General features: G+C 53.4%; 1 protein-coding gene across 1 annotated transcript in view; it reads left to right on the forward strand.

Annotated features, from left to right (window-relative positions):
* The window catches only part of SRC (SRC proto-oncogene, non-receptor tyrosine kinase), a 34528-nt gene extending 30013 nt beyond the window's left edge, over positions 1-4515 (forward strand). The window contains exons 10-13 of the mRNA XM_012803976.2: positions 774-850; positions 1573-1726; positions 1888-2019; positions 2310-4515. Coding sequence (XP_012659430.1) covers positions 774-850; positions 1573-1726; positions 1888-2019; positions 2310-2518 — 572 coding nt within the window. The 3' untranslated portion in view covers positions 2519-4515. The remainder of the gene's footprint in view (positions 1-773; positions 851-1572; positions 1727-1887; positions 2020-2309) is intronic.
* Positions 4516-27238: the final 22723 nt, after the last annotated feature.

A 27238-nucleotide genomic window follows, 5' to 3' on the forward strand; every position in this document is an offset into this window, starting at 1 on the left:
TGGAGGTATCATTTACATACAGTAAGAATACCCCCCATTCTACAGGCTGTCTTAAAAGTTGCCATACAAAAGGAAAATGGGAAATCATAGCTGAATATACCTTTATTTACAAAATATTCACTATAAAATTTTATAAAATACTTATAAAATATTCTCTACTTCTTATACACATGAAGTCTTCTCTCCCACTTGTGGTGAACACTGTCCAAGATATGTATTGTTAAATTTTCCCTATGGTGACTCTTAGGCCATGATATGAGTGTCGGTTTAGTGCGTTTTAACAAATGGATTCTCTGTGTATCCCTGGCCACTCTCAAGATATACAACATCTCCATCACAGAAAGATCCATGTACCCCTTTGCAGATGGTACCCTCTAGCCCCAACTCTAGTCACCAATGATCTATCTTCTGTCATTATAGATGCATTTCGTTTGTTCTAGAACTTTACCTATGGAATCTTTTACCTCTGAGATTCACCCTTGTTGTGTCTGTCAGTAGTCTGTTCCTTTTTTGCTGCTGACTAGGAGGATTCTGTTGTATGCATATACTACAGTTTATCTGTCCACTTGGAGGGGGACATTGGGTTGTTTTCCTTCCTGTTTGTCTTTTGAATGACACGCTGAGTAAGACTTTAATCCAAGTTGGGTTTCCGTATAAACTGCTGTGCTGGTTAAAGCAAGGCCAGCCTGCCTGGGTGGACAGGATTTGGGAGTCAGGGCTTCAGGGCTCAGGGAGGACAGGGTAGGGGCTAGAGCTGGTGTCTTTCCGCCCAGGGAGTTTGCTGGACTTTCTCAAGGGGGAGACAGGCAAGTACCTGCGACTGCCTCAGCTGGTGGACATGGCTGCTCAGGTGAGTCAGCCCCCCCTGCCTCCCACACTATGGGCCCTCAAGCACCCAGACCCATCTGGCTTAGCCAGTTCTGGCCTCTTGAGTGCCCCCTCCAGGAAGCCTGACTTGATTGCCCCCCACTCATCGACCTTGCCCTGTGTATCACTGCTGTTGTGAGTGGTGGTTCTGGGCAGAGGAAAGCCCTTACCTGGGCTTCAGGAATCATTGACTTGTAGTGGGACCTCAGGCCTCAGTTTTCTTCTCTGTAAGGGTATTTAGTCACTCAGCAAATACTGTAGGCAGTGCTCTACAAGCATTTATTTTTTTATTTAATCCTTATCACAACCAGGAGTAATAGGGAATGGCTGTTATTAGCATTTGACAGATGAGAAAACTGAGGTTCAGAGATGGGATTTGGAACCACAGTCAGGCCCTGGCGCCTATCTGTGTCTCTGGGTCCGTGGGGGTGTCTTTTCATGGTTACCCCATTTTCCTGGCTGTATCTTATCTTATACTTCCCCTTGGCCCCCTGCCCTGTGCTCCCTCCTCCCACTGGGTGCTGCTCCTGCTTTTCATGCCAATGCATTTATTATAAACTGACTTCATTTGCTTGAAGGAGCGTGCAGAGGGCAGGGAGTGTGGTTGGCACCCTGGGGGTGACCCTAACCTTGGTCACGTGCCCTGTACCCCTGGGAAGGGTGTGGAGTGGCCCTCAAGCCAGGCTCCTGTGGTGCTGCCTGCAGATCGCTTCAGGGATGGCATATGTGGAGCGGATGAACTATGTCCACCGGGACCTCCGTGCTGCCAACATCCTGGTGGGCGAGAACCTGGTATGCAAGGTGGCTGACTTTGGGCTGGCCCGGCTCATTGAAGACAACGAGTACACAGCCCGGCAAGGTGAGTGTGGTCTGTGGGTGGGTGATACATGGCCTTGGGCAGTCACATCCTGCTCTGAACCTCAGTTTCCTCATCTGCCACAGGGAGATGAGGATGGTGGCTATCTGGCAGAGTAGTCATGACACACTGATGAGCCTCCCTGACCATTTTTGCTTCCATAGGTGCCAAATTTCCCATCAAGTGGACGGCTCCAGAAGCTGCGCTCTATGGCCGATTCACCATCAAGTCGGATGTGTGGTCCTTTGGGATCCTGCTGACAGAGCTCACAACAAAGGGACGGGTCCCCTACCCTGGTAAGCAAGGTCCCCATGGCTTATCTTTAGTCCCTGGATGCCTCTGTCCTGGTGGCCTTGGGCAAGCCACACCCCCTCCCATGCCTCAGTTTCTCCATTTGAATAACAAAGTGGTTGAGCATCTGATCTTAGGCTCTCTCTGTGGTCAGGGCTCTCAGCTTTGGGGACAGGACTTACCCATCGTCAGGTCCAGCCTGTCCTAGGCAGGAAACCCTTTTGTTGTCCCTTTAGCTTCCCCTACAGCATTCTCACTGGAGCCGGGCTCACCCCATGTTCTACTCTGCCCACAGGGATGGTGAATCGTGAGGTGCTGGACCAGGTTGAGCGAGGCTACCGGATGCCCTGCCCACCCGAGTGTCCTGAGTCCCTGCATGACCTCATGTGCCAGTGCTGGCGGAAGGAGCCAGAGGAGCGGCCTACCTTCGAGTACCTGCAGGCCTTTCTGGAGGACTACTTCACGTCCACTGAGCCCCAGTACCAGCCCGGAGAGAACCTCTAGGAGCAGGAAGGGCCAGATGGACTTCTTGGCTTGGATCCTGGTCTGGGGGACCCCTTATGTGGGTCTTGCCTCCTGTTGCCTGCCCATGTGGGCCCTCCCTCTGTGGAGCTGAATTGCCGGGGCCAGACCCCTCCCTCTTTTGTGGCATGGAAGGGCTTTGGGACATGCTGGAGCCTGTGAGGGCAGGGCCAAGGCCAGCACAGTGACTCTGTTGCAGCTCCTGGGACGTATGCCCCCTCTCTGGGTTCTCTCCCTAGGTTCACCAGTCTTTGGAGAAGGAGCCGGGAAGAGTGTCTGGACTAGGGCTGGGCACCCTCTTTCTGTGCATCAAGGTCCTTTTCTACTTGCCATGCCCCCCAGGTCTGTCTCAAGAGCTGGCCAAAGAGCCTTTCCAAAGAGGAGCGAAGGGCCCCTGGCCCTTAGCCTGCCTGCCACCCTGCCCCTTGCCATCCACTTTGGAAACATCTGTAGGCGGAGGCCATCAGGGCCAGACCCCCCTGCTGTCGCTCCCAGGCTGGGGGCCTGAGTTCGACGTGATGCTGGTGGGTGTGATGAGCACCCCTCAGACCCTGCCCTTCTTAGATCTGAGGAACCCTTAGGGATCTTCAGTTGCTTGCCCCCGTTTTACCCATGGGGAGACTGAGTCCAGAGAGGGATTGTGACTTGCCACAAAGAAATTCAGGGTTGAAGTGAGATTGGAACCTGGTGCTTCCACTGTCTTCCTCAGGAACCAATGAGAATCGTCCTCTGAGGCATCAAGGACAGACGAGGACAGTCCAGGGGGCAAGGGTGGGTTAGAGATAGTGAGTTCTGCAGCTGCTGCCCACTTGACTGGGCTGTTGTGGGGGAAGAGATTGGAGGCAGATGTGAGGCTGAGCTGGGAATAAGAGGGGAGGTGCAGGTGTAGAGAGGCAGGCTTCAATCAGGATGTGGGTGGCTTTTGACCTTCAGAGCCAGCTAGCCATGAAAGAGTGAGCTCCCAGGCTCTGGAGGCGATCAAGCAGAAATAGAAGACCCAATAGGCTGGGAGACCCTGGCCCTGACCTCCGGAGGGAACCCCAGGTCCTCCTTTCCCCACTTTGTCCTGTGCCATTTCAATGCCTGGCCTCTGGTCTCTTGGCACCCATTTACTTATGAGAAGAGAGAGAAGTACTTACTGGGGTGAAAGAGGATGAGGAGCCCACTGCCATGCACCAGGATTGGCTGTGTGACCTTGGGCAGCCCCTGCTTTATCTCTGGACTGTAGTGTCTGCCCCATGTGTGGCATGATCTCTGCAAGCTCCTGTCCTGACCAGACCCTGTGGCAAGACATCCATGGGGAGCCCAACCCTGCAACATCAGGCGACTGTTTTGGGTGTGGCTCCACTGTTTATCTGGACGGCTTCTCCCTGGGCCTCAGTGTGCCCATCTGTAAAAGGGCAGACAAGTTTGTGGCATCCTGACAAGGGTCTCCATGTGTGTATGTGTGTGCACGTGTGTGTCTTCATGTGTGTCCATATTTAACATGTAAAAACGCCCCCCCATCCCCCAGACACATTGTACATTTCACCCATGGCACCCCATGTCATAGCAATAACATTCCCACTGTCAAGGGTTCTTGAGCCAGCCAGGCCCTGCCAGTGGGGAAGGAGGCCAAGCAGTGCCTGCCTATGAAATTTCAACTTTTTCTTTCATACGTGTTGATTACCCAAGTCTCCCGTCCATCGCAGTCATATCTGGGCTCGCTCACCCCAGCGTGCTCTCAAATCCCCTCCAACTGCCCAGGGCCCTTTCTATAAGGTGTCCTAATACTGTCCTTTTTATAAAAAAACAAAAAAACAGTGTTTTGTAGATTTCAGATGACTATGCAGAGGCCTGGGGGACCCCCGGCTCTGGGCAGGGCCTGGGGATCCCAAATTCCAAGGCCCAGGCTTGGGGGGAGGAGGGTAGGGAATCCAGAATTGGTTGTAAATACTTTGCATACTGTCTGATTAAACACAAACAGACCTCAGAGTTTGGCCAACAGTTTATTCAACACCTACTGTGTGCTGGAGAATGAGAGGGGTGGTTTGTGAGAATAGGCGGCCAGTGGAAGGGCCTTTGGCAGCTCTGGGTAGCTGGAGGGCTCTAAGCCAGGATGGAGATGACATGATCAGATTGGTGGTGGAAGGTGGTGGCTGTGTGCGCACATCTGTACCTGTATTTGGGGTGAAAACCCTGGAGAAGCACCAGGGGAAGCCTAGGACTCCCCTAGTGTGACAAGGACAGGACTCAAATGCCTGTGGTGGATGGTGGCAGTTGACTCAAGGGACTGGGTAGGTTTGTCAGTCCTGCACGGAGTTACTGGTGTGTTCACAGGGAGATCACAAATACACTGCTAGGATACTGCTCTGTGTGCTACTTGTGTGTTTCCTAGGAGTGCTGGGCAGGGGTGGGGGTAGATCAACAAAAGTCCTGAGCATTCCGAAGAAAAATCCAAAGACCTTTGCTCTCCTCCCTCCTCCCCACTACCACCTGGAGAGGTGATTAGCAACATCTCCAGGAAGAAATTTATTTTACATAAATACACATCAGATTGCACACCTATGCATGCCGAGTCACTGCTGGCCATAACAACATTGCTTAATTAAAAGCAGCTGCAAAAACTGGACATTTCTCTGTTCAGTGTTATTTCTACCAGCTAAATACACCATAATGTCCAGGTCAGAATAGAGACCCCAGTGGGCGGGCTTGTGTCCTAGTAGCAAAGACCCCGTGTGGATGTGAGGCTGCCTGCTGGTAGGAGTCCCTCCTGGATGGGTTTGCTTTTGTGTACATGTAGGCAAGTGTGTGAGTCTGTTTGCTCACGGGTGTCTGTGCACCCATGTGCCCTTGGATGTTGGTGTGTGTGCACGTGTCCAAGTGGTCTGTGAGCCTGACTTCCCAGAGATGGGTCCCAGATGTGTGTACATGGCATTAATGTGGGATGGGGCCTGAGGGTCTGTTGGCTCTGGCTGTGTGCGGGATGTTCTGTCCTACGTCCTGTGCGGATACAGGAGTTGAAGTGAGGCTGGGGCCTTCTGGGGCGTGTGCAAACCAACTTGTGCGGCTGAATTTTCCCAGGAGTGGGGGCGTGTTCCCGAGCCAGCGGGCTGAGCTCCTGCGAGGCCACTCGTGGGCCCACTTGAGAGCATACGGGGGAGGGAGGGATGAGCCCAGGTGGGGACAAAGCGCTGGCCCGCGCGCAGCAGGTGAGGCGTCTGCGCGGGGCTCAGGACCATCGGGGTCCCCAAGGCCCTGGTGGGGTCCCCAAGGCCCTGGCGTATGTGTGGTGAGGGGGCGGATGTCGGAACTGCATCCCGGTGGCTTTCTCCCCTGCCCTCTCTCTGCCAGGGCGCTCCAGCGCTTTCTGGGCTCTGTCTTGACATTTTTCTGTTTTTCTCCCCACTATCACCCCTCCTCTTTATGTTCCACGCTTCTGATTTTCTTCTCTCTGTATCCCCCTGGGTCTCACCTCTCCTAATTCCTGTCTCTCTTCCTCTGTGCCGCCTGCTGTGTCTCTTGGTTTTTCCAGTCTCCCCCAACTTCCCCGTTTCTGCTCCTCGGGTCTTCCTCTGTCCATCCCTCTCCCTCTCCCTCTCCGACTTCTCCTGGGCCCTTCCACACCTCCAGTCTTCACGCAGGCCGTTTCCATTGCTGGGAATGCTCTTCTCCCTCTGCAACTTGGCAAACTCCTATTCACCCTTCAAAACACACCTCAGAGGCCACAGGCCACCCTTGGGATCTCTCCCTGACCCCAGTCAGGGTGGTTCTGCAGTAGAAGGAGCACTTGAGGGTGGCTTGAGGGTCCCAATTGTGAGCCCAGGGTAGGACACACAGGCCATGTCTGGTCAGGAAAGGGAGGCCTGAAAGCTACTCCACCTCTGTCTCTCTCTCTGGCTGCAGCTACTCCCTCTGGGCCTGTGCCCAGTTTGCTTGAGCTTGGCTCTGCGTGTGAGAAGAGCAAAGGTATAAGGCGGTGGCCTCTCCATCCTCTCCTTCCTCCACCCTGTCCAGTGTCTAGCCCTCTTCAGGGGATGTGAGACCCTGAGATCCTGTGTCCAGTCTTCTCTTTCTGGTTTTGGTTGGTTTTATTCTTATTCTGGCTGCATTTCTTCCTTTTGAGAAAAAAAAAACGTTCCCCCCCCCCCCCCCCCCCCCGCCCCATGACAGAAATAACATATACTCTTTTTGGCAGAGTAGGAAAGATACAGAAAAGTATAAATTAGGAAAAACTAAATCATAGTTCACACTCCCAGTTCTGCCCTTCGGCCTGGTAACTGGGGCCTGTCTCCAGGGTGTCTGTGACCCTCTGGGCTTGTCACCGATCTCTGCCTTGAAGTCTCTGTCTCTGCATTTCTCCAGCCTCTGGTGGACACTTGTTGGCTACAACTTGGCCTCCTGGTTTCCTCATACATTTGTACATAAAACTTAGGCTGGAGATTCCTGGGCTGGTCCTGCCATGGCCTGTGCACGTGTGTGAGCAGGTGTGTGTCAGGCCCTCCGTGCCTGGGCAGCGTGTCTTCCTGCAGCCCCTGTCTGCCTCCCTTTCTCCATATTTTCATGGCTTCTCCTTGCACCGTCACACTTCCAGTGCGGGCAGCATGGGTATGGGGAACGTGCCCTGTGTGTGGGGTGGGTGTATGCATGGTGCAATGTGTGTGGTGTGCGCCGTGTACATGAGATGCATACAGGGTTGTGCATGGTGTGTGTAGCAAGTGTGATTTGTGTAGCGTGCGTGCCGTGTGATGTGTGCAGAACGTGTGGTGTGTGTATTGTATATAGGGTATGCGGTGTGATGTGTGTACAGTGCGTGGTATGGTATGTGTGTAGCATGCTTATGTGCCTGCTGGGGCTGCCTTCCAGGCTCTGCCCTTTGCTGTGATGGTCTTTGTTCATATTTTGCTCTTTTCTTTTCTTTTTTTGAGACAGAGCCTCAAGCTATCGCCCTGGGTAGAGTGCCAGGGCATCACAGCTCACAGCAACCCCCAACTCCTGGGCTTAAGCAATTCTCTTATCTTAGCCTCCCGAGGAGCAGGTGCCACAACGCCCGGCTATTTTTTGGTTATAGCTGTCATTGTTGTTAGGCGGGCCTGGGCTGGGTTTGAACCCACCACCTCAGGTGTATATGGCTGGCACCTTAGCTGCTTGAGCCACAGGTGCCAACCCATATTTTGCTCTTTTCATCTCTTCTCTTCTCTTTCATAAAATTATCCGGACCGGACTTTGTGCTGGGCACACGTGTGCTACACACGCCACACACAGGCCCTCATCTGCATTTTCTCTCATCGCTGTCTTCTTTTCCATTTTTCTCTTGGGGGCTCCAAAAAGCTGTGGCTTTCAGAGAGAAAAAGATGAGCAGTGATACAGAGAGACGGGATGGACAGGGAGGGAACCCCAGATGGAGACGGGTGGGCTGGAGTAGAGGGAGTGAGGGGCAGGGACAGGGCTTTCTGTCTGTCTGTCTGTCCCGGTCCATCCTGATTCTCATTCTGCCCAGCCCCCCACCCTAGGGCTCCCCTACCCAGCACCAGAGTTGTGTTTCCCTTGGAGCTGCCCTTGGAGTATGGCTCCTGGGATCCTGGGCCTGTGTCCTTCTGTCTATCTGTCTGTGTGTCAGCCACTGCTTCCCACTCCCTCTTGCTGTGGTCTCGTTAAGCGCCTGCATCTTTCTTTGAATGTCCCACACCCAGCAGTGTGTGTGTATATGTCCGTGCGGCTGGATCTCCATGCCAGTGGGTCAGTCTGTCTGTCTCTGCCAACCACCTCCCCTCCTTTTCTTCTTCCCTCCCTCCCTTTCTTGCCGCCCTCTCTGTGTATCCTTCTGCATACATGGGAGTCTGTATGACTTTCTCATTCACCACATTTCCCTGTCCCTGGGGCTCCTGGGGCCTATTTTTCCCTCACTGCTCTTTCTGGGCCAGCTGCAGCTTCAGGCCTTGCCTCCTGGACAGATTCCATGATGACCATCTCCTAGACATCTCACCCACAAGCCCCCAAGACTTAATGCACCTGTTCATTGCCAGTCCCACAGCAGAGGGACTTAAGGCACTGGGCCACATGCCCTGGGTGGCCCAGCCATCTCTTGCCTGTGTTCTGCCCTGGCCTTCCCTTTCTTCTTTGTGTATCTTGTCCTGTTCAGAGTCCTGTGTCTCCCTTCCCATCAGGCTCCAGCTGCCCTGTGGCACCCAACTCCCCGACTGCAGGTTTCACCACGCTGCTCCTGCTTGGCATGTCTTTCTTTTTCTTCAGCCTGCAAATCCCACCCTCTCTGGGAAGGCCTCCTGATGGCCCTCTTGCCCTGGTGCCCCATCCCTCATGTGTCCTGCAATGAGATCTGTCCCAACCTTGGCCTCAGTAAACCAGTCCCAGGCTGGGCACCCATCCAGAGCTCCATGCTGACTTCTGTAGCCCTGGGCACCTTTGCCTTTCCTCCAAAAAGATGACTATATTAACATTATTTATTAAAACATTTTCTTTGAGCTAAAAGTTCATTGTTCTTTCTTCTGATTGTAAAAGAAATTTAAACATTTTCTTAGGGTCCTGAGAGTATCATGGGCTGTGTGTTTGCTGAGTGCCTCTTACTGGGCCTGGGCAATTGCTGATCATGGCAGACAGGCCATGTGTCCTCTGTGCCTTCTACCCTCTCACTCTAGCCGTGAACTCCTGGCCTCCAAGTGATCCTCCTGCCTCAGCCTCTAGAGTAGTTGAACTGAGGATGTGCAGATATCGGGGTTCCTGGCTGTATCTTCCTTTTTCGTTTTGCTCCTGCAGTTTGCCCTTGTGTGAGTGCATCAGAGTGAGAAGCATGTGTGGATGTGTGTGTATGTGATGTCCCCTTCTCTGTCTCTCTGTCTCTGTGTCTTTCTTTGTCTATCTCTTTCACCCCAGCAGTTTATCCTCTCCACTGAGTTCCCCCCATTCATTCGTTTCTTCTCCCCAACAAACACATGTAGCCTGTGTCTGTGTGTCTTCATGTCTGCCTGGGAGTGGGGCCCAGTTCCTTGTCTTCCCCTGGGCCTCCTGCCCGCCCAGATCTGCAGGCTCATGGGATTCCCAGTATGGGCCATGCTCCCTGCCCACTCACCCGCCTCCCCTTGCTCCAGCTCTGGGGGTCCTGCTGTGGGCTGGAGGGTTTGTTTTCTTTCACTCCCTCAGCTCTTCCTAAAACACTCATCGTGGAGCAGCTGCTCCTGCCCAGCAGAGAGACAGAAACAGAGAGGCCCCCTCCCTCCCGCCCACCTGTTCTCTCTCTGTCTCTAAGGCAATGGCCAGGCTCCCTGTGCGCAGCATTTATACACACACACACACATGCATGCACTCTGTGTGTGTACATGTGTGCATGTGTACGTGTGTGTGCTTGTGTGTGGGTGTGTGCATGTGCACTGAGCTCTTCACGTGCCTGCTGCTACCCTGGCTTCCCCCTACTCGCTGCCCCCAGCTGTTCCAGATGTGCCTGCCCCCGGCTTTCTGTCCTCCACGTCTCTCTTGCCTCCTTCCCACCTCTCTCACCTTCTGCTGCTTTATTCCACATTAGTCCCTGAAGCTCTCCAACTTTATTTTCACCATTCGTTCCTGTACTCATTCACTCACAAGCTTGTCTGTTTCTTTAGTAAGTTTTTTCTTTTTCTTTTCCTTCTGTCCTTCCTTCCTTCCTTCTTTCATTCATTCTTTCTTTTTCTTGAGACAAGAATCTCAATCTGTTGCCCCAGGCTAGAGTACCCTGCTGTCAGCCTAGCTCACAGCAACCTCAAACTCTTGGGCTCAAGTGATCCTCCTGCCTCAGCCTCCCAAGTAGCCGGGACTCTAGGTGCCCGACACAACACCCAGCTGATTTTTCTATTTTTAGTAGAGATATGGGGGTGGGGGGGAGTGTCTTGCTCTTGCTCAGGCTGGTCTCGAACTCCTGAGCACGAGCAGTCTGCCTGCCTCAGTGCTGGGATTATAGGTGTGAGCCACTGTGCCGGCCTTTAACAAGCTTTCATTGTGCATATTCTATGGATCCAGCCCAGGCTTGGGGGCTTGGGGACTTTGAGGCTAGAGGTTCTGGGGTGAGGTGAACTGGGACCCAGCCCTCAACCAGCCACTCAGTATCTAGAAGGAATGACACATAGAATGGAGGCAGAAGGGCCCCAGGTCTCAGGAGACTGGAGATAGGGTTCTGAGCTTGTTTGTAGGCTCACGCAGGGCTCCCTGGGGGGCTGAGGCCTGAGGATGGGGGGTGACTAGGTGAGGTGGGGAGCAGGGGCAGCAGGGGAGAGGGCACTCCAGGCAGGAACCCCATACTCACAGAGGCTGGGAGGCCAGGCTGGGGAGGGGGCCCATTGTCACAGCCTCTCTTTCCTCTGGCTCTCTGTTCTTCCCTTTTTGGGGGGTTGTGATTGTGTGTGTGTTTGTGAGAGAGAGAGACAGACCTGCAGACAGACACCAAGAGAGGGCACTGGAGGCGCACAGAGGGCTTCTGCTGTTCCTCTGTTTATATCCCATCTCTCTCCCTCCCTCTCCTCTCTGGGGCTTTATTGGTATTTTGTCTTTTTTTTCTGGGATTCTTGCATTTGTTCCTGCAGGCAGGATTCCTTGGATCTGGCTCCCCCCTCCTCATCCTTCCTGTGACCCCCGAGCCCCCACACTTTCTCTGCCACAATCCAGGCATGTGTGTCTGGTGTGCAGGGCCCGTGTCACATGGCTGCAGTGTGTATTGTGTGGCGTGTGTGGTGTGTATGCAGGGTAGTGTGTGTGTAGCGTGGTGGGCATATGGCGTGCGGTCCCTTGTGGGCTGTGCTGAGGGGCCTCCCGCCCCTGAAACATCTCCTCCTTCTTTTCTTTCAGTCCCCATCTCTCTCCCCATCATGTCTTTCTCCTTCTCTCTCTCTGTTTCCCTTTCTTTGTGTCCGTTATAGTATCTGTTTTTCTCGTTCTGTCTTTTGTTTTTGTTCTCTTTTTCTGTCTCTCTGTCTCTGTCTCTGAGCCTCTCTTTGTCTCTTTCTGTTTCTCTCTGTCTTTGCCTCTCAGTTTTGGTTTAACTCTGCTTTGGGCTCAGGCATTAATTCGTTTTTCCTGCTAGGATGTGACTATAAGGTCGAGTGTGTGTGCGCCTGCACGCACGTGTGGATCTTCTTTGCTCTTTCCAGCAGCCTTGGCCATTATTCCACCTCCCATTTATTTACTCAATGGCCCCCTTCCCTGGCATTCACATGGTCCTCTCAGGGGTATGCATGTGTCTGTGTGGCCAAGCGAGGCGGCTCTCACCTGTCCCTCGGGCCAGCTCCTGGCCTCCGTTCTTTGCTGGCCTGCAGGATCGCCAGGGTGCATAGCGCCCACACCCCTTGGCTCTGGGACGCTGCCAGGGGGGTTTGTTTTCTTTCACTCCCTCAGCTCTTCCTATAACACTCATCACAGAGCAGCTGCTCCTGCCTGTGTGCGTGTCCCTGTGTGTGTGACAAAGAGAGATGGGGTCAGAGCAGCCCCCTCTCTGCGGGACTTGGCTTTTGTGCTTATTCTGTGAGTCACTTGCATTTGGCCCTACATTCAATCAACACCCCTTCGTCTCTCCTGTGTGCCGTGTGTGCGCGTGTGTATGGTGGGGGGGGCTCTGCGCCTCTCCCCCCTGCCCGCCTGTTTTCGCACTGTCTCTAAGGCGCTGCTGAAATCCACCCTGGTGTTATGTGTGTGGCATTCAGAGTGAAAGGCTTGCGTGTGTGAATCAGAGTGTGTGACAAGCTGTCTGTCTGCGTGTCATCTTTGCCACTCTACCTAATCCTTTCCTTACACTCTGGGGTAATTTATTTTATATTTTCTTTTGGTCAACATGTGTTGAACAGCTCCCGAGAGGTGTGCACTCTGTATGAGTGTGTGTGTGTGTGTAAGAGAGAGAGAGCTGGGGGGGTGTCTCGCTGGCTCTCTGCTTCCCCTTCTCTTTTGGGCTCCATCTTGATTTTTGCAGACCTGGCCATATCAGTGTCTCTCCCAGCTTCCCTGGCGTCTCTCCGTGTCTCTTTGCACACACGTCCCTGAGACTCCGTCCAGCATTTGCTTTTGCACTGTGATGAGCAGAGGGCTATCTTCTTGTCCGTCCGTCCGTTGGTCTAAGAGTTATTTCTGGGCCCTTGTCTACCTCCCTTTCCCCTGCCCCTCTCCTGGGCCTTCCCTCCCTGCTCACTCTGCTGGGTCGTCTCTGTGCCCCCTACCCACCTAGGTGGGTTCTGTCTCTTGCGTCCTCACCCCCCACCCCCACCAGCAAGTCCCTGTGGGTCTCCTCCCCATGCAGGGCTCCCTTTCCATATGGGGGTCTAGCAGTTGGTCTTTTTCTCTCTCTTGCTCATTTTACTTTCTTATTTCCTTTTCCCTCTTTGTCAAGGTTTTTTCTTACCTGGGCATCATTTGTATGTGTGTGGGTGTGCATGTCTGTTCCCGTCTCCCTGTATAATGCATTCATCTTTCCTCCCCCTTTTTATTCCCTCATTTAAAAAATTGAGGTATAACTTACAGAGCATGAAATGCACAAACCCGAAGTGAAAAACCTTGATGAATTTCACATGTGTCTACACCTGTGGCTTCACTGCCCGTCTCAGCCCCTGACAGTTTCCCTCTTGTGCCTCCTGATCATGATTTGGGGGGTTTCTCACTTCACATGTGTGTCACATTCTGTCTGTCTGTCTTGGAACTTTCTCAGCTACTGCTTCCCTCCTGGGAGTCTCTGTCTTTGTTCCTTCATTCCGTCAACAATCAGCAAATACCTCCTAAGTGCTGTGTGTCTAACTCTCCCCTCCGCCCTCCCTCCGACTCTCCCGCTCTGGCTCCCTCTCCTAGTCCTTATTGAATTCCGCTCCTATTCTGTGCTTACTGCAGGAGTGTGTGTGAGTGTCTCCCCATTACCCACTGCTCCCCCCTCGCTCTCTGCTTCCCCCACCTCTGCTGCCCTCCCTTCTTCTCCCACTTCTGGGGCTCTGTCTAGATTTTTCTAGGTGAGCCTAGTCCTGTGTCTCTGGCTGTCCCTCCGTCTCTGGCTGTCTCTCCTGTCCTTCCTACCCTGCTGTCTTGGAGGAGTGGGTAGGGCTGGTTCCCACCCTGCACATGTGCCCCTGGTCCCTGTCCCTTCCCCCCTCTGGCTGGCTCTCTTTGCTCCACTGACAACCCACCTACACTGGGGGCTCCACTTGGGAGCATGGAGCTGAGCTGGGGCCTGTCCTCTCACTATGGTCCACGTCTCTCACCACGGAGTGACCTCTACCCCCTGCCTAGCCCCTCCTGTGCCTCTTATGACCCCCCAAGCTGTCTTCACATTGCACCCCCTTCTTTTTCTGTCCGGCTGCATTTTGTGCTGGCCCCCAGATGGTTCTCATTGTGACCTCATGACCTTGCAGATGTGGCTTTCTGTCTCTGCACACATGGTGTCCCCCTGAGCCTCTATGCTTCTGGGAGGTCCCTTTGTGAGTCTTGCCCTTCCTCTGGGCTTTGCTCCTTGTTCTCTTCCCTTTCCTCTCGATCCTGGCGATCTCCCCTATTGCAGGGACCACCCTGAGCCTCCCCTGCTTTGGTCTGTGCTCTATTCCCCTCCCAGCTGGTGCAGTGCTCCAGCCTGCACTTGGCCAACACTGGGCAAATTTAGTCATATGCTCAGAATGAGTACCCCTGTTGGGTTGGCCCAGGGACAGAGGTGTATCCATGGCCTTGGTGCTTGGTCTGCTGGGCTGTGGGCACGTGGCCTCACACCCTCACACTCTGCTCCATCTTCTCACTTCCTTGACCTCTCTTTCCTTCTGTCCTCTCCATGGCAGTGGGTATGTTTTTGTCTGTCTTGGAGTCAATGTCTTTCCTGAGTCCATCTTTGTGTGTGTATGAGTGTCAGGGTGTGTGGACATCTGGTTTTCCCTCTCCTGTCAGTGGACGTGACTGTGTGTCCATTTGACTCTCTGGGGGGCCTAGTGTCTGACTTGTGTGTCTGTGGGTCAATGTGGCATGGCTTTCTGACTGTCGGCATAGAAAGAGCTCTCTGGTCTCTGCACCTGACCTGCTGTATGGCTGCCGCCTGTGTCTGTGTCCCGGGTTGAATTGGAGGGTCTGTCTGGGTGATCCTGTCCGTGTGTCCTTCCTCTCTTCTGAGGGGTCTTGAGGGATTGCAGGCTCTCTGTCTGTCTGACCATGCAGTGTCCCTGGCTAGTTGGCTCACTAGCAGTTCTCTCCCCCTCCTTTCCCTCCCCTGCATCCCCTCTCCTGGGCTCTTTGTTGGGGTCTGCACGTCATTGCCTGTGCCTGAGAGGCTGTGTGCGTCAAACAAGCCCTGCTGAGACCCCCTCTTCCGGCGTGGGCTGTGCGTGTGTGTGCGTCATCCAGGAGCCTCTGGAGGAGTGGGGGTCTCTCCTCGCCGCTCCTGATGCTCCTGATCGCTCCAGCCCCACCCTCTCTCCCTCTGATCCTTTCTCGAGCTTTCCTCTCCTTCCTTCCTGCGTCAGGCTGCGGCTCTCTCTGCTCCTCGCTCTCGCCCCTCCTGTTGACTGTCTGGTGCTGAGCAAGTTTGTTGAGAGAACTTTCAGAATTTGCCTGAGTCCTCTGTCCACAAGCCCCTCAGGGGGCAGGTGGAGTGGGCAGGGCCGGGCCATGGGCTCATTTTCCCTTTACCTCCTCTCCTTTTCCCTCCAGGGGTGCCCCACTGGCTAATCCAAGGCACAACCTGCAATTTACAAGGAAGGCCCTCTGGCTGTGGCATTCTTCAGCCCCTCCTTGCCACAGTGCCCACCTCTCCCTCCACCCCAGTCACCCTGTCCTTGCCTTTCCCACCTTAGGGTCTTTGCACGTGCCATTCCTGCTGCCTGGATCGCTGTTTCCCCAGGGAGCTGAAGACTCCCTGGTTTGCCCTTTTGGATCTCTCTGTTCCAATGCCCCCTCCTCGGTCTGGCCTTCCCTACCCGCCAGTCTGCTGCTCTTCTAAGCCCTGCTCTGCTTTCTGTGTCTTCCCAGCACTCATCGCTCCCTGCCATAGTCTTCCATGTTGACTTTTGGGCTTTTGATCTCTCGCACCACCTGTCTGGCCACTATGCTCTAAGACCCAAGAGGGCAGGATGTGTCTGTCCTCTGGCTCTAGAACAGTGCCTGGCACATAGAAGGTGCTAAGCCTTGTGTGGACTGGCTATAGCAGAAATCCCTCCTCTTGCCTGTCCAGTGCCCAGGAGGCAGCCCCTAGTTCCATCTTCACTTTCTCCACATGCCCACCCCTGTGGCTGTTTCCAAACCTCACTGTAACCTCAGCCAAATTGCCCCCTCCCATTTGGATGCTCAAACACCTGATTCCTTTCTGGTTTTCCCATCGCTCCACACAGTGGTCAGTGATGGGTCTGAAAGGTGCACCTCTGCTTCACAGCCCTGGGGCTCCCACCTCCAGGAAGTACTCAAGCCCCCTCATCTCCTCCTGTTTCCAGGTATCCCCCCACAAGCTTTCCTGACTTGACATCTTTGGATATACTGCTCTCTCTGCCCAGAAATCCCTTTCCTCCCAGGCCTGCTTGCTGAATTTCAATGCATCCTTTTATTGAGGCAAAATTCATATGAAATTCATCTCACATGAAATTGACCTTTTTTTTTTTTTTTGACACAGAGTCTTGCTAGCTTCAGGTTGGAGTGTGATGGCTATCCACAGGCATTATCATTGCTACATTATAGCCTTGAACTCCTGGGCTCAAGCAATCCTCCTGCCTCAGTCTAGAGGAGGTGATGGGGGATCCAGTCCCAAATAGTTGGGACTACAAGAGAAATGAAGCTTTGTCAAGTGAACAATTCAGTGGCATTTAGCACATTCATGGTGTTGGGCAGCCACTACCTCTATCTAGATCCCAAACACTTTCATCACCCCAAAATAAATCTCATGCCATTAAGCAATCACTTCTTCCTATCCCTGTCTATTTCCTCTCCCTTCTTCCTATCCCTGTCTATTCTGGACATTTCATGGGAATGGATTGTACAACATGCAACCTTGCGAGTCTAGCTTCCTTCTCTTGGCCTGTTTTTGAGGTCCGTCCATGCCGTAACATGTGCCAGGACTTCGGTCCTTTTTATGGCTGACTAATATTGCATTGTTTGGATGAAGCACACTTTGTTTATCCACTGTGCAGCCTTTTGAGTCTCTTGGGTTTAGGGGGAGAACTGGGGACTCTACCGTCTTAGGCTCTCTGTTCCCAGGATGATCTTGGCCACCTTGGGGACTCTACCTTCTTAGGCCCTCTGTTCCCAGGATGATCTTGGCCGCCTTGGGGCTGGCTCTGACTGGACACTTGACTCCTAAAGCTGTGACTCTCACCTTCCTTCCTGAGCTGCCTGCCACAGCTCACTGTAGTTCCCACTGCCCCGTGGCTACCCCGATCTCCTTTCACCCTCCCAGACACAGCTTCTCAAACCCACGTCCGACCATGTCTGTCTTTTGCTCTGTCAACCCTCCCTGGGGTCCCCTGCAGCCCCTGGACACAGTCTAGTCCTTCACTAGGGCTTCAGGCCCTATTACACCTCTCCAGCCTCATCCCTCTTGGTCACCCCACATCGCCACCAGCTGCCAGATGGCCTGCCATCCTAGACACCCCTCTGGGCTTTGGACCCCTCATGGTGCTGGCCCCCTGCTCCAGATTGCTTGTCCCTGCAGCTTCAGACACTAATCCCTGACTTTCCCATCCCTCCCACCCCTAAGCAGAGTCATGTCCTCCTGCTGTGGCCTCCAAAAGCATAGGGCTTCTGGAATAGCTCCCACACTACTGCACAGCATCCTCTGTTAGTGGGCCCCCCTCTGGGTGGGTAAGGAGAGGGACTTGGAGTGGGTATGAGGGACAGAGAGGGAGGGGTGAGTGCCTGGCCCTGGCCCCCTTCCCGCCATCTTCCCCTCCTATTTGGAGCACCCCTTGGCCTGGTTTGCTTTCACCCTGGATGTGCCTATCTGTCCCTCTGCCTGTCCCACCTTCCTCCCTTGGTGCGTGTGGCCTTGTGCTCCTTTTCAGCAGCAGGTGCTGCGTTTGTGTGGGTCTGTCTCATGGTGCCACACATAATGTCCCTTGCTCTGTCTGTCTGTAATACCGTGCTGTACTTTTTGTTTTCTCTCTGCTCTAGCCCTTCAGGTCACTGTCACTCTTGAGTGTGTGAAAGGCACGTGCACACAGCACACACACAGATGACAGAACACACACACACCTCCACCTGGCCCCTCTGGGTGTGGGGTCTTGCTTTTGTGTTTATTCTGTGAGTCGGATGTTCATCTGTCCTCCTTCAGTCAACATCCCTCCTGTGTGCTGGCTGTGTGTGTGCATGCCTCTCCCCACTCCCTCGAGCCTGGACTCTGTCTCTAAGGCTCACTGAAATCTTCCCTGGCTCTGAGAGGGAAGGAGAAGGGAGTATCAGGGAGGGGGCTGTGTGCTGGCAGCCCCCACAGCCCGAGCCTCCCTCTCCTGGGCTCCTGGTGTCCAGTTCTGTTCTCAGCCACTCCCTGTGACTCTCAGCTGTCTCTGGGTCTCTCCCTCTCTCTCTGACTCTCTCTCCCTCTCTTCCCTCTGCCGGCTCTGTCCCTGCTGATCGCTCCCTCTTTCTCCTTCTCTTGGCCCCTCTCTCCTCCCTTCTCAATTTTTCCAGATGTGCCATGTCTGACTCTGTCTCCTGCCACGTATCCCCCTCGCTCCCTCCTCCTCTCTCAGGCTCTGTCTTTGCCCCCGTCCTCCTGTCTGCTGTGTCTCCTTCTGTCCCTCTGCCTACCACTACCCTGCTAGGCTCCTGAGGCTCCTTCCTAGGGTCTTATCTACTCACTGGCACCCCCAGCTGTGGCCTCACCCACTCCTGAGCCCCATGCTTAGGGATCCTCACCCACCCCCCATATCCCACAGAAACCACAAAGCTAGACTCACCTTCTTCTGAGACCTGGTTCCCCAGCTCCAGAGCTGGAGAGTCCCATCCCTCCCCTAGTTGCCCAGGCCAGGGCCACCCCCTCCTCTCTGGCCCTAAGCCATCATGAGGTGCCTGGACTTGTGGTCTGTCACACCACCCTTCTGGTCACTAGGCTCTAAGCCCCAAGAGGGCAGGGTACATCTGTCCTCCAGCTTTTGATCTCTTACACCACCCAAAAGCAGCTCTCAGTCCCCCCCATTGCCACCTCTCTTGGGCCACTCTCAACCGTGTCTTCCTGGAAGGACTCTGTTTCTGTGGTTCCATCAGGGATCAAACCTGTGAACTTGTCACTGTGTAAAGAGCAGAACCCCCGCCCTGGGTTGTCAGGCCTGGCACTCAGGCCTCCATCCCCTTCTCATACCAGGTATTTTTGCTCCTCCAAACCCCTGTCCTCTGCCTGGTGAGCGGGCCCATCTTTCCCCTCTGCCCTCCCCCCTTTCTGTTTGGCAAACTCCTCTTCCTCTCAGGGCCCTGCTCTGTGGTCTTAGGCTCAGGATGCTCCTCAGGAAGACCCTTCCCCTGCCTGGCCTCTGCATCAGCTTGGGCCTCTCACCCCAGATTGAGGTATGCTCAAGGGGAACAGGCTAGAACCCCATCCTACCCCCAGGAGCCTGCACACAGCAGGTGATCAATAAATGTACCCCAGTCTCCTGAGTGAGGGCCTGCTGGGGGTGTGGGTCTTGGTGCCTCCGGGCCTGCCTCCCCCTGCCTGCCTCCTCTGCTCTGCCCACCGCCTCCCCACTTCTCTTCTCTGAGTCTCCTGCCTGTGTGCACCCACATGTGCATCTGTGTGTGTGTGTGTGTGTCTCACCCTCCTCGCTTACTCTCTGTTGCTTTACCTCCACTCATTCTCTCTGCACCATTTTTCTTTCTCGCTTTGTTTTCTTTCCAGGCACATGCTTTTTCCTGATTGCAAAGGTAACGCATCCATCTTCCTGATAGAACGTTCAGAAAATACAGAGAAGCACGGGGAAAACAACAGAAGTCCCTAGGAGTCTCATTTTCCAAGAGGAGGGGACCCAGCAGAATGCTGGGGAGTGGACCCAGAGTTGGTGTGAGCACCCGGGCACCCCTGCATGTGGTGTGTGCCTCGCAGCCTTCGTCTCCCCCAGCCTGCCCCTCATCTCTGTCCTGCACCCTCGTTGCGTCTCTCAGTCCCTGTCAGCGTGCACTGTCTGTCTCTGGGGCCCTCTGTCTCTGGGCACCTCTCTGCCTCTGCTGTGCTCAGCCTGAGCCACCCACACCCACATTCATTCATAAAACCCATTCTCCTGGCCGGGATGTGTGCATCTGGGAAGAGTGTATTCCCACGGACACTCGGGGGTCCCTGAAATTTGCCTGCACTCTGTAGGAGGCCCCTGGGGCGAGGGTGACCAGGCCTCTGGCTCCCTGTGCACCTGCTTGTTTTTCTGCCACCTCCCTCCCTCTGCAGCCTTTTAAAACTGCCGACTTGCCCTGTGCCACATCCTGCGTGTGTGTTCCCAGTTTATTCTCCCTCTGTCTCTGCGGGTCACTCCCATTCATAAGCTCTTTTGCTCATTCAAAAACTGGAGCATCATTTTTTCTAAATTGTCTGCCATGGGCACAGAAAGCTTTATTAACTTTGTAAAGAGAGACACCCATGAGCGTTACTACCAGCATGCCATAAGAGTAACGGGAGTGGTTGAGAGGGCTTTGCTGGTGTGGATGCTGACGTGTGCCTGTGCTGGGGCCTGTGAGCGTCTGTCCTTTCACCTCCAGTCTTCCCAGCTGCTGCTCCTTTTTCCTCTTCTCCACTCTTTCTTCCTTGGAGATTTCTGGAATTTCACTCTCGCTGCTCATGCCATGAGACTGAAGAATAGGGCTCTGTGTGTGTGTGTGTGTGTGTGTGTGTGTGTGCAGGCTCTGTGTGTGTGTGCAGGCGTATGTGTGTGTGTGTGCAGGCTCTGTGTGTGTGAGTTTGTGTGTGTGCAAGCTCTGTGTGTGTGTGTGAGTGTGTGTGTGTGCAGGCGTGTGTACTCTCTCGTTTCCCTCCCTCGCTGCTGCCTCTCGGAAGCCTCACCAGCCTTTGTTCCCCCTCGGTGGACATTTTCTTTCTTTTAGAAATGACAGTTATTGTTTTTCTTTGCTCTCAGATATAATACACATCCCCTTTAGAAAAGGAGGGCAATGCCCAGAAGAACGTGAAGAAGAGTATGAATAAATGTCCCCGTGATCCCACCTCCCGAGGAGGAGGAAGGAACCTGGGCTAACATTTCTGTGATCCTTTCCTGGTGTCTGAGAGCCTTTCTTTCTCTCTGTGGATCTTTCTTTGCAGATTCTCTTTTGCCCTCTTCTCACTTAATCATTCCTTCAGAAGCATTTGGGGTCCCCACGTGGGACACGCCTGTGTGTCTTTGTCAGCCCATTTGGATGTCTCTGTCTGGAAGGTCTGTCTGTGTGAGGGTCTCCTGCCTCTCTCCCTCCACAGGCGGGGGTGTGTGTAGAGGGGGAGAGAGAGAGAGAAAGAGGGGAGAGAGAGAGAGAGAAAGAGAGAGAGAGAGAGAGAGAGCGCTGTGCTCCCCTCCCTCCCTCCCTTCTTCCTCCTCTGCCTTCCTCAGGGATGCAGTGCTGCGCTGGCCCCTGCCTGGGCCCCCCATCCTCTTCCTGCCCCATCCTTCTGGTTTTGGACTCCTTAAGGATGATGAGAGCTTTGGGACGTGGGGGAGGCAATGCAGGAGGAAGGCACAGCTCTTGGCAACAAGTAGGGCAGTGTTTCTGGAAGATTCCCTCAGGTGGCCCTGGGAGACAAGGGGGCAAAGCCAGGGGTCTGGCTGTGGGGGTGGCTTGCTCTTGTTTCGCTGGAGTAGGCTTCATGGAAAACACCACTTGCACACGGTTAGCACCCAGGCTTGAGTGGCACTGCTTTGTCCCAATCCTGTCCCGAACATCGCCCTCAAGTGCCCCCTCTCTCCTCTCTGGCTCTCTTGCCTGGCCTAGTCTCTGTCAGTGCAGGCCTGGGCTTTGCCTGGAGTCCCTCTACTAGCCCATGGTCAACTTTGAGGTTTGCAGAGTGCAGAGCCAAGCCAGGGCCTGAGAGGCCCCAGGGGTCTGGGATGGGGACGGTGAGCAGAGGGAGGGGATGAGCCATACAGGTTTCCCATTCTCGTGAGGCTCCAGCCTAAAAACTGACCCCAAACCAGCTTTGCCTTGTCTCTGCCACAGGCTTTCCCCAAGGCCTTTGGCTCAGCTGTTGTATACAGGAGGGGACTTCAGGGAAGGGCTGAGTATGGATTTGGGGTCACTGCTCCTAGGTGGGGCCTCACCCCTTTGGCCTCAGTTTCCTCATCTCTGAAATGGAGCTGGCAATGGCTCCCCTTTCCGAGGCTGTGGGGAGGCTGGAAGAGTGAAGGCAGCATGCTGAGAGGACAGCTTGGCACAGGGCCAGTGCTCATGGACATTTGTTCCCATTGTGCCATGGCTGTCCCTATCATGGGCCCTCTCTGGACTGCACTCCTGTGTCTGCGGCAACATCCCCAGCACCTCTCCTGGAATGCAGGAGGTGCTCCTGGCTGGTGCTTGAATGAATGACTCAGAGCGAGGTGGCGAGCAGGCCTGACTGAGGCAGACAGACAGGCGGACAGACGTGGGAACACACATGAACACAGACCCAGCAGAACCGACGGGGCATTGGAAGGAAATTGAACTCAGTCCTACAGACAGACATTGAGAAAGAAAAGACCAAAGTTGGATGATGGGGGCTGGAGAAAGACCCCAGTGGGAAGACCCAGAGCCCCCACAGAGATTGGGTCTTGGTGTGGAGCCTGCCCTGCAGGGGGCTGATAGGGTCTGCACTAACAGACTGGCCAGCTGCAGAGTGTCAGCAAGGTGGAGTTGGAGATTCCAGGACGACAGAGAAAGAGAGAGACAGAGAAAACCAAAGGAGAGAGAGAGAGAGAGACAGAGAAACAGAGAGAGATGTAGAGATGCCAGGAGAGATGGAGATAAGCAGAAAGACAGAGATACCCAAGGACAGAGAGAAAGATGCTTGGGCAGACAGAGGACACAAAGCAGGGGACAAAAATGTGGGTGACAGAGGGGACTAGGGGAGAGAGTGAGACAAGAGAGTCCCCAGTGGAGAAGGGAATGGAGGGTTGAGATACTGCCCTGAGAGTAGGTCTTGGCCTTGGGGAAGGCTGGGCCAGTGCCGGGAAAGCAAGTTTTAGCAAGTGGGGAGAATTCTGGGCTTCACCCTGTGGACCATAGGGAGCTAGTGAAGGTCAAGGAGCAAGGGAGGGGTCCTGACATAGTGGGAGGTCTTGGTAACACGCCTTCTAGAGGCAAGGGAAGGAGGATAGGACAAGGCTGTGAAGGGGCTGTGAGGGGCTGGGGAATAAAGGGAGGTTGGTCCACCCAGGTGTGGCTTTTCCAAGGTGTTCAATCGATACTCAGAGAATGAGCCAGGCAGAGAAAACATGGAGCTATGGGGGGAGGATGGAGGAAGGAAGTCTGCTCAGGAGCACTGGGGACATGGGTGGCCTCCCCCAATGTAGGGTCCCCATGCCTAAAGGCTTTGCTCTGGCGTCCCCTTGGCCCAGGAGACAGTCCTCTTCCCCTCCCTGCTCCTTCACCCAGCTCCCTCTTTCTCTTTGCCCCTTCCCATCACCCCCCGAGTGGGTGTTCTGCTTTGGGGCTTCCATGGGCCCTGGCAAGTCCCATCACTGCTGTCACCATGTTTTCTTATAACCATTTATCTCTTCTGTGTCTGCTTTGTCCCCTGACTGGGCGTGGCACAAGGCAGGCCCAAAGCACATGTTCTGCCTGGGGCTCTGTTCTCACCTGTCCAGTATAGGAGTGAACACATGTGAGGCACTTGGGGATACCAAGAGCAGCTGGAAGAATGAATAAAAACCGCCTTCTCCTCCTGGGGAACTTCTCTGCATCTTTCAAAGCTCAGCTCAAATGGTCCTTCCTTGCTAAAGCCGTTTCTGATTCCCTTTTTGTAAGTGGCCCCCTCATAAATGTGGTTGTTAAAACAAATCCCACGTCACGTCATTGTTCTCTTTTTGCATGTCTGCTTTCTAAAGGCTGTGGGTGCTTAAGAGCAGAGCAAGACAGGATGTAACAGCAGCAGCAACAGCTAATTCTTGTGCAGTGCTTACTACACGCTGGAAACGGCGCCGAGCGCCTTATGTCTGTTTTTCACTTCGTCTTTTATGGTCACATTCATAGAGTCAATAAGATTTTTGATACTATTATTATCTCCATTCTACAGATGGTAAAATCAAGGCCCAGAGAGGTTAAATGACTAATCCCAGGCCACACAGCAAGTTAGTAGTGGAAGTGGGGATTTGAACCTAGGCTGTCCACCTCCAGAATCACCCTATGAGGTGATGTAAGATGATGTGTTAAGCATTTCTCTCTCACAGTTAAAGGTCCTTGGGGTCTTTCTCTTTCCTGCATGTCTTGTCCTGCCCTGGGATCCTTGTTCCCTGATTCTGTACTTTCTCCCTGGGCAGCTCATCCCCTGCCTGCTGTGCCGACCCCCAGAATTCCTTCCTGAGGGCCACCAAGGATGAAGACACAAAGCCAGCACCTGCCCAGGCCCTCTCCAGAGGCCTCAAACCCACCACCTGTCTCTGCAGCCCCCAGATGTGTTTTTCTCCTGTTCTTATTAGTGCTGGGCGTCACCACCTACCGGGGCTGCAGCTGGGATGGAGTGGGGGTGGGGAGACATCTTTGAAGTCTCCAGTCCCCACTGCCCACAACCTATCTGTCCCCACTTCCTGCTGACTGTCCTTCTAGGGGCCCCTCCTGCAGCTTGGCCCGCCTTGGCCCCCACCTCCACCCTCACCCCTCCACTTCTGGCTCAAACACCTGTTACTTTCCCAAGGCTCCAATGGCTGTAAAGGAAGCTAAAGCTGAAGCGTTCTTCATGGGGTGCCTCAAGGATTAGGCAAATCTTGAAAAGCTGTTGTGGCAGGCCCAGGCCGTCCAAGATCTGTAGCTGTGATTAAAGATTAAATGGGTAACGGTCATTAAAGGTTTTCTGAATGAATGAGTGAATGACCCGGGGCTGTGCCATTCTTATTCCTTGTACTTTTCTCAGATCCCCACACTCCCCCACTCACATTCCTTGTCTCTAGGGAAGGAATTTTTAACATTTCTGAAGGATGGCTACCTTTTGAAAATTTCTTGGATTTTTCCAGCCGTTGTGCAAGCCTCTCCCATCTTAGAAAAAGATCTCTCCCTTGATTCCATCTCTCTCCCACCTACAGCCCCACTTCTTCCCTCCCTTCGCATGGAAAGGCTCCCATCATCCCACCCCCTCTTCACCCACTTCCACCAGCCCCTCTTCCCTCCTCTTGGCCAGGTCACGGTCATCAGTGGCCTCCATGCTGCCAAATCTCATGATTGGTGGTCTTCATTTCACTTGGACTCTTCGCAGTTATTTCAAGTGCTGTTCTTGGTTTCCAGGATACCCCTTTCCATCTCTCCTCGTGTCTTTTGATGGCTGGAGAAGGGTTGGGGAATGCCTTCTAAGAGTGGTTGAAACGTTGTTGGGCCCATGGCTCAGTCTGTCTCTGTCTCGCTTCCTTGGGAAGCTTGATTCATCCAGTCCTATGACTTGAAAACCCAACAAGACTCATGCTGATGATTCCCAGCTAGAGCCAGAACACCAGGCTTAGCTCCCCAGCTGCCTCATGGCCATCTTCCTGTGTAGGTCTACGAGCCACTCAAACTTGACATGTTCCAAATGAGCCCTTGACCTCCATCCTCCAAGTTTGGCCCCTGCTTGGCCTTCCTCACGTTTATCACTGACAGAACCATCAGTCTCACCTGAAAGAAGGGTCTCACTCCCCACACACCACTCTCTCTCCCTGCTCATAATTTCCATCACCCCCCAATATATGGATGATTCTTGAGTTTCTAAATCCTGCCTAATCTTTATTCTAACCCTCAGAACTATAAAATGAGCCATGTCTCTCAAGGACCTGCTACTCCGTGAGTTCCAAAGTGGACTCAGCATCTTCTCCTATACATGCTCCTCCTGTAGGGGTCCTTGTGTTGGTAAAGATGCCTTGCACCCTAGCATGGAGGGTGGTGCCCCACAGAGTGCTTGATTCATTGAACCTCTCATTGGGTGGTCACCTGCCAACCCCCTACTGTGTCTGTTCCATCACTGAGGTTTGTGTTTCCCGGTTCTCTGTCCTATTCCTTATTCTGTGGCTGTCCTTGATGCCTTAAGTACCCACATTGAAGCTGTAGCCAACACCATGGTCTAGACCTCCCAGGTGCCAACAATCCTGTCCTGTGTTCCACCTCAAGCACGATCACACCTTGCTACACAATGACAACAACTTCTCTGAAAGCTCAGTGTTGAGCTATCCCATCTCATTTACTTGAGCATGCCTTTGACATGTCTTTGACCTCAACAAGACCTTGGAACTCTTTACCCCCTAATTAGCCCCCCATGCCCACTTTGCTGTTGACACTGCCCTTGGCAAGATCACTGGTGATTTCTGTCTCATCCAGTTGATGGTCTCAGCGGCAGCCATATTTGTTTCTTTCAGCTCTCATTTTCCTTGTCCCATCAGCAATGTTGGATGTGGTTGATTATTTCCTTAATCCCCAGACATTCACTTTTCTTAGCCTTCATGATGTGACCCTCTTCTGGTTTTCCTTCTCGGTTTCTGTTTCTGGATTCTGCTGCCTCCTTCTACCTCTAAACAGCCCCCTTCTCATTTTTATCTGCATGCTCTACTTTGGTGACTTCATCCAATTCATTGGTTTGGTGAACTATTTATTTGCTGATGACTCCCCTACTCTACTTACTGCTCCTTGGACGCCAGACTCTAGTGCTCATTCACCATCACTATTTGGATGTCTAACAGGCATCTCGAACTCACTGTGTCCTAGGCCAAACTTATTCTATCTCCCCTGCAGACCTGCTCCTTCCCCAGCCTTTCCCTTATCAGTAAGTGACACCATCCAAAGACCCCAGAAGGCATCCTGGAGCCTCTCTTCTTTCATCATTCATGTCCATGCATAAGTGCCACTGACTGAATTTCTATAGCTTCCCAAATCCATTCCATTTTCTTTATCCCAGCTGCCCAATCCTACTTTCCAACCCCATTGTTTGTCTGGGACACCAGCTCAGCCCCTTCTCTGGCTCTTTGCTTCTACTCCTATTTCCAGTTCATTCTCCATCAAGACCTAGAAAGATCTTGTAAATTAGATCATGCCACCTCACATCCATCCATCCCCTACCTCCATCTACCTATCCATCCACCCCTCCATCCACCCATCCATCCATCTGTCTGCCATCTAAGAAGTACTGGGTTCTATGCCAGTCAGTGAGAAGGTAAGTGTGTGTACATTGTACAGTGAGCCCGTGTCTATATCCTGTGTATATCTGAACATCCCATTTCCCTTCCTCACTGCCTGTGTTTCTATCTCATTCCAAAGCCATATTCCCCTTCTCTCTACAGAGGAGCCTTGTTGGCTTTTTGGTCTGAGTTTGCAAGCCCTTCTTGCTTTGTGGGTGTGTACATCTGTCAGTCTCTCACATCTTTCCTCCTGGGACTTGGGCTGTGCAGTTCCCCATCTCTGGGTCACTGTCATTCACACTTTGTCCATCTATTTGTTGACTCATCCACAAGAGGTTAATTAAACACCTGCTTCATGTCAAGGCCAGGACTGGCCCATTATGGGCCACTCAGTGTGCGTGTGTGAGTGCACATTGTCTGCTGTCCCTGCCTCTGTCTCCTATTCCTCCTCTTCCCCTTCACATCTTGGGACTCTACCCCTACTGCTGTGCACCCGCTTGCTCCACTCTTGGCGCCGACAGCCCCA

Source organism: Otolemur garnettii, unplaced genomic scaffold, assembly GCF_000181295.1.
Source record: "Otolemur garnettii isolate 467f Iridium unplaced genomic scaffold, OtoGar3 scaffold00023, whole genome shotgun sequence".
Lineage (NCBI taxonomy): Eukaryota > Metazoa > Chordata > Mammalia > Primates > Galagidae > Otolemur > Otolemur garnettii.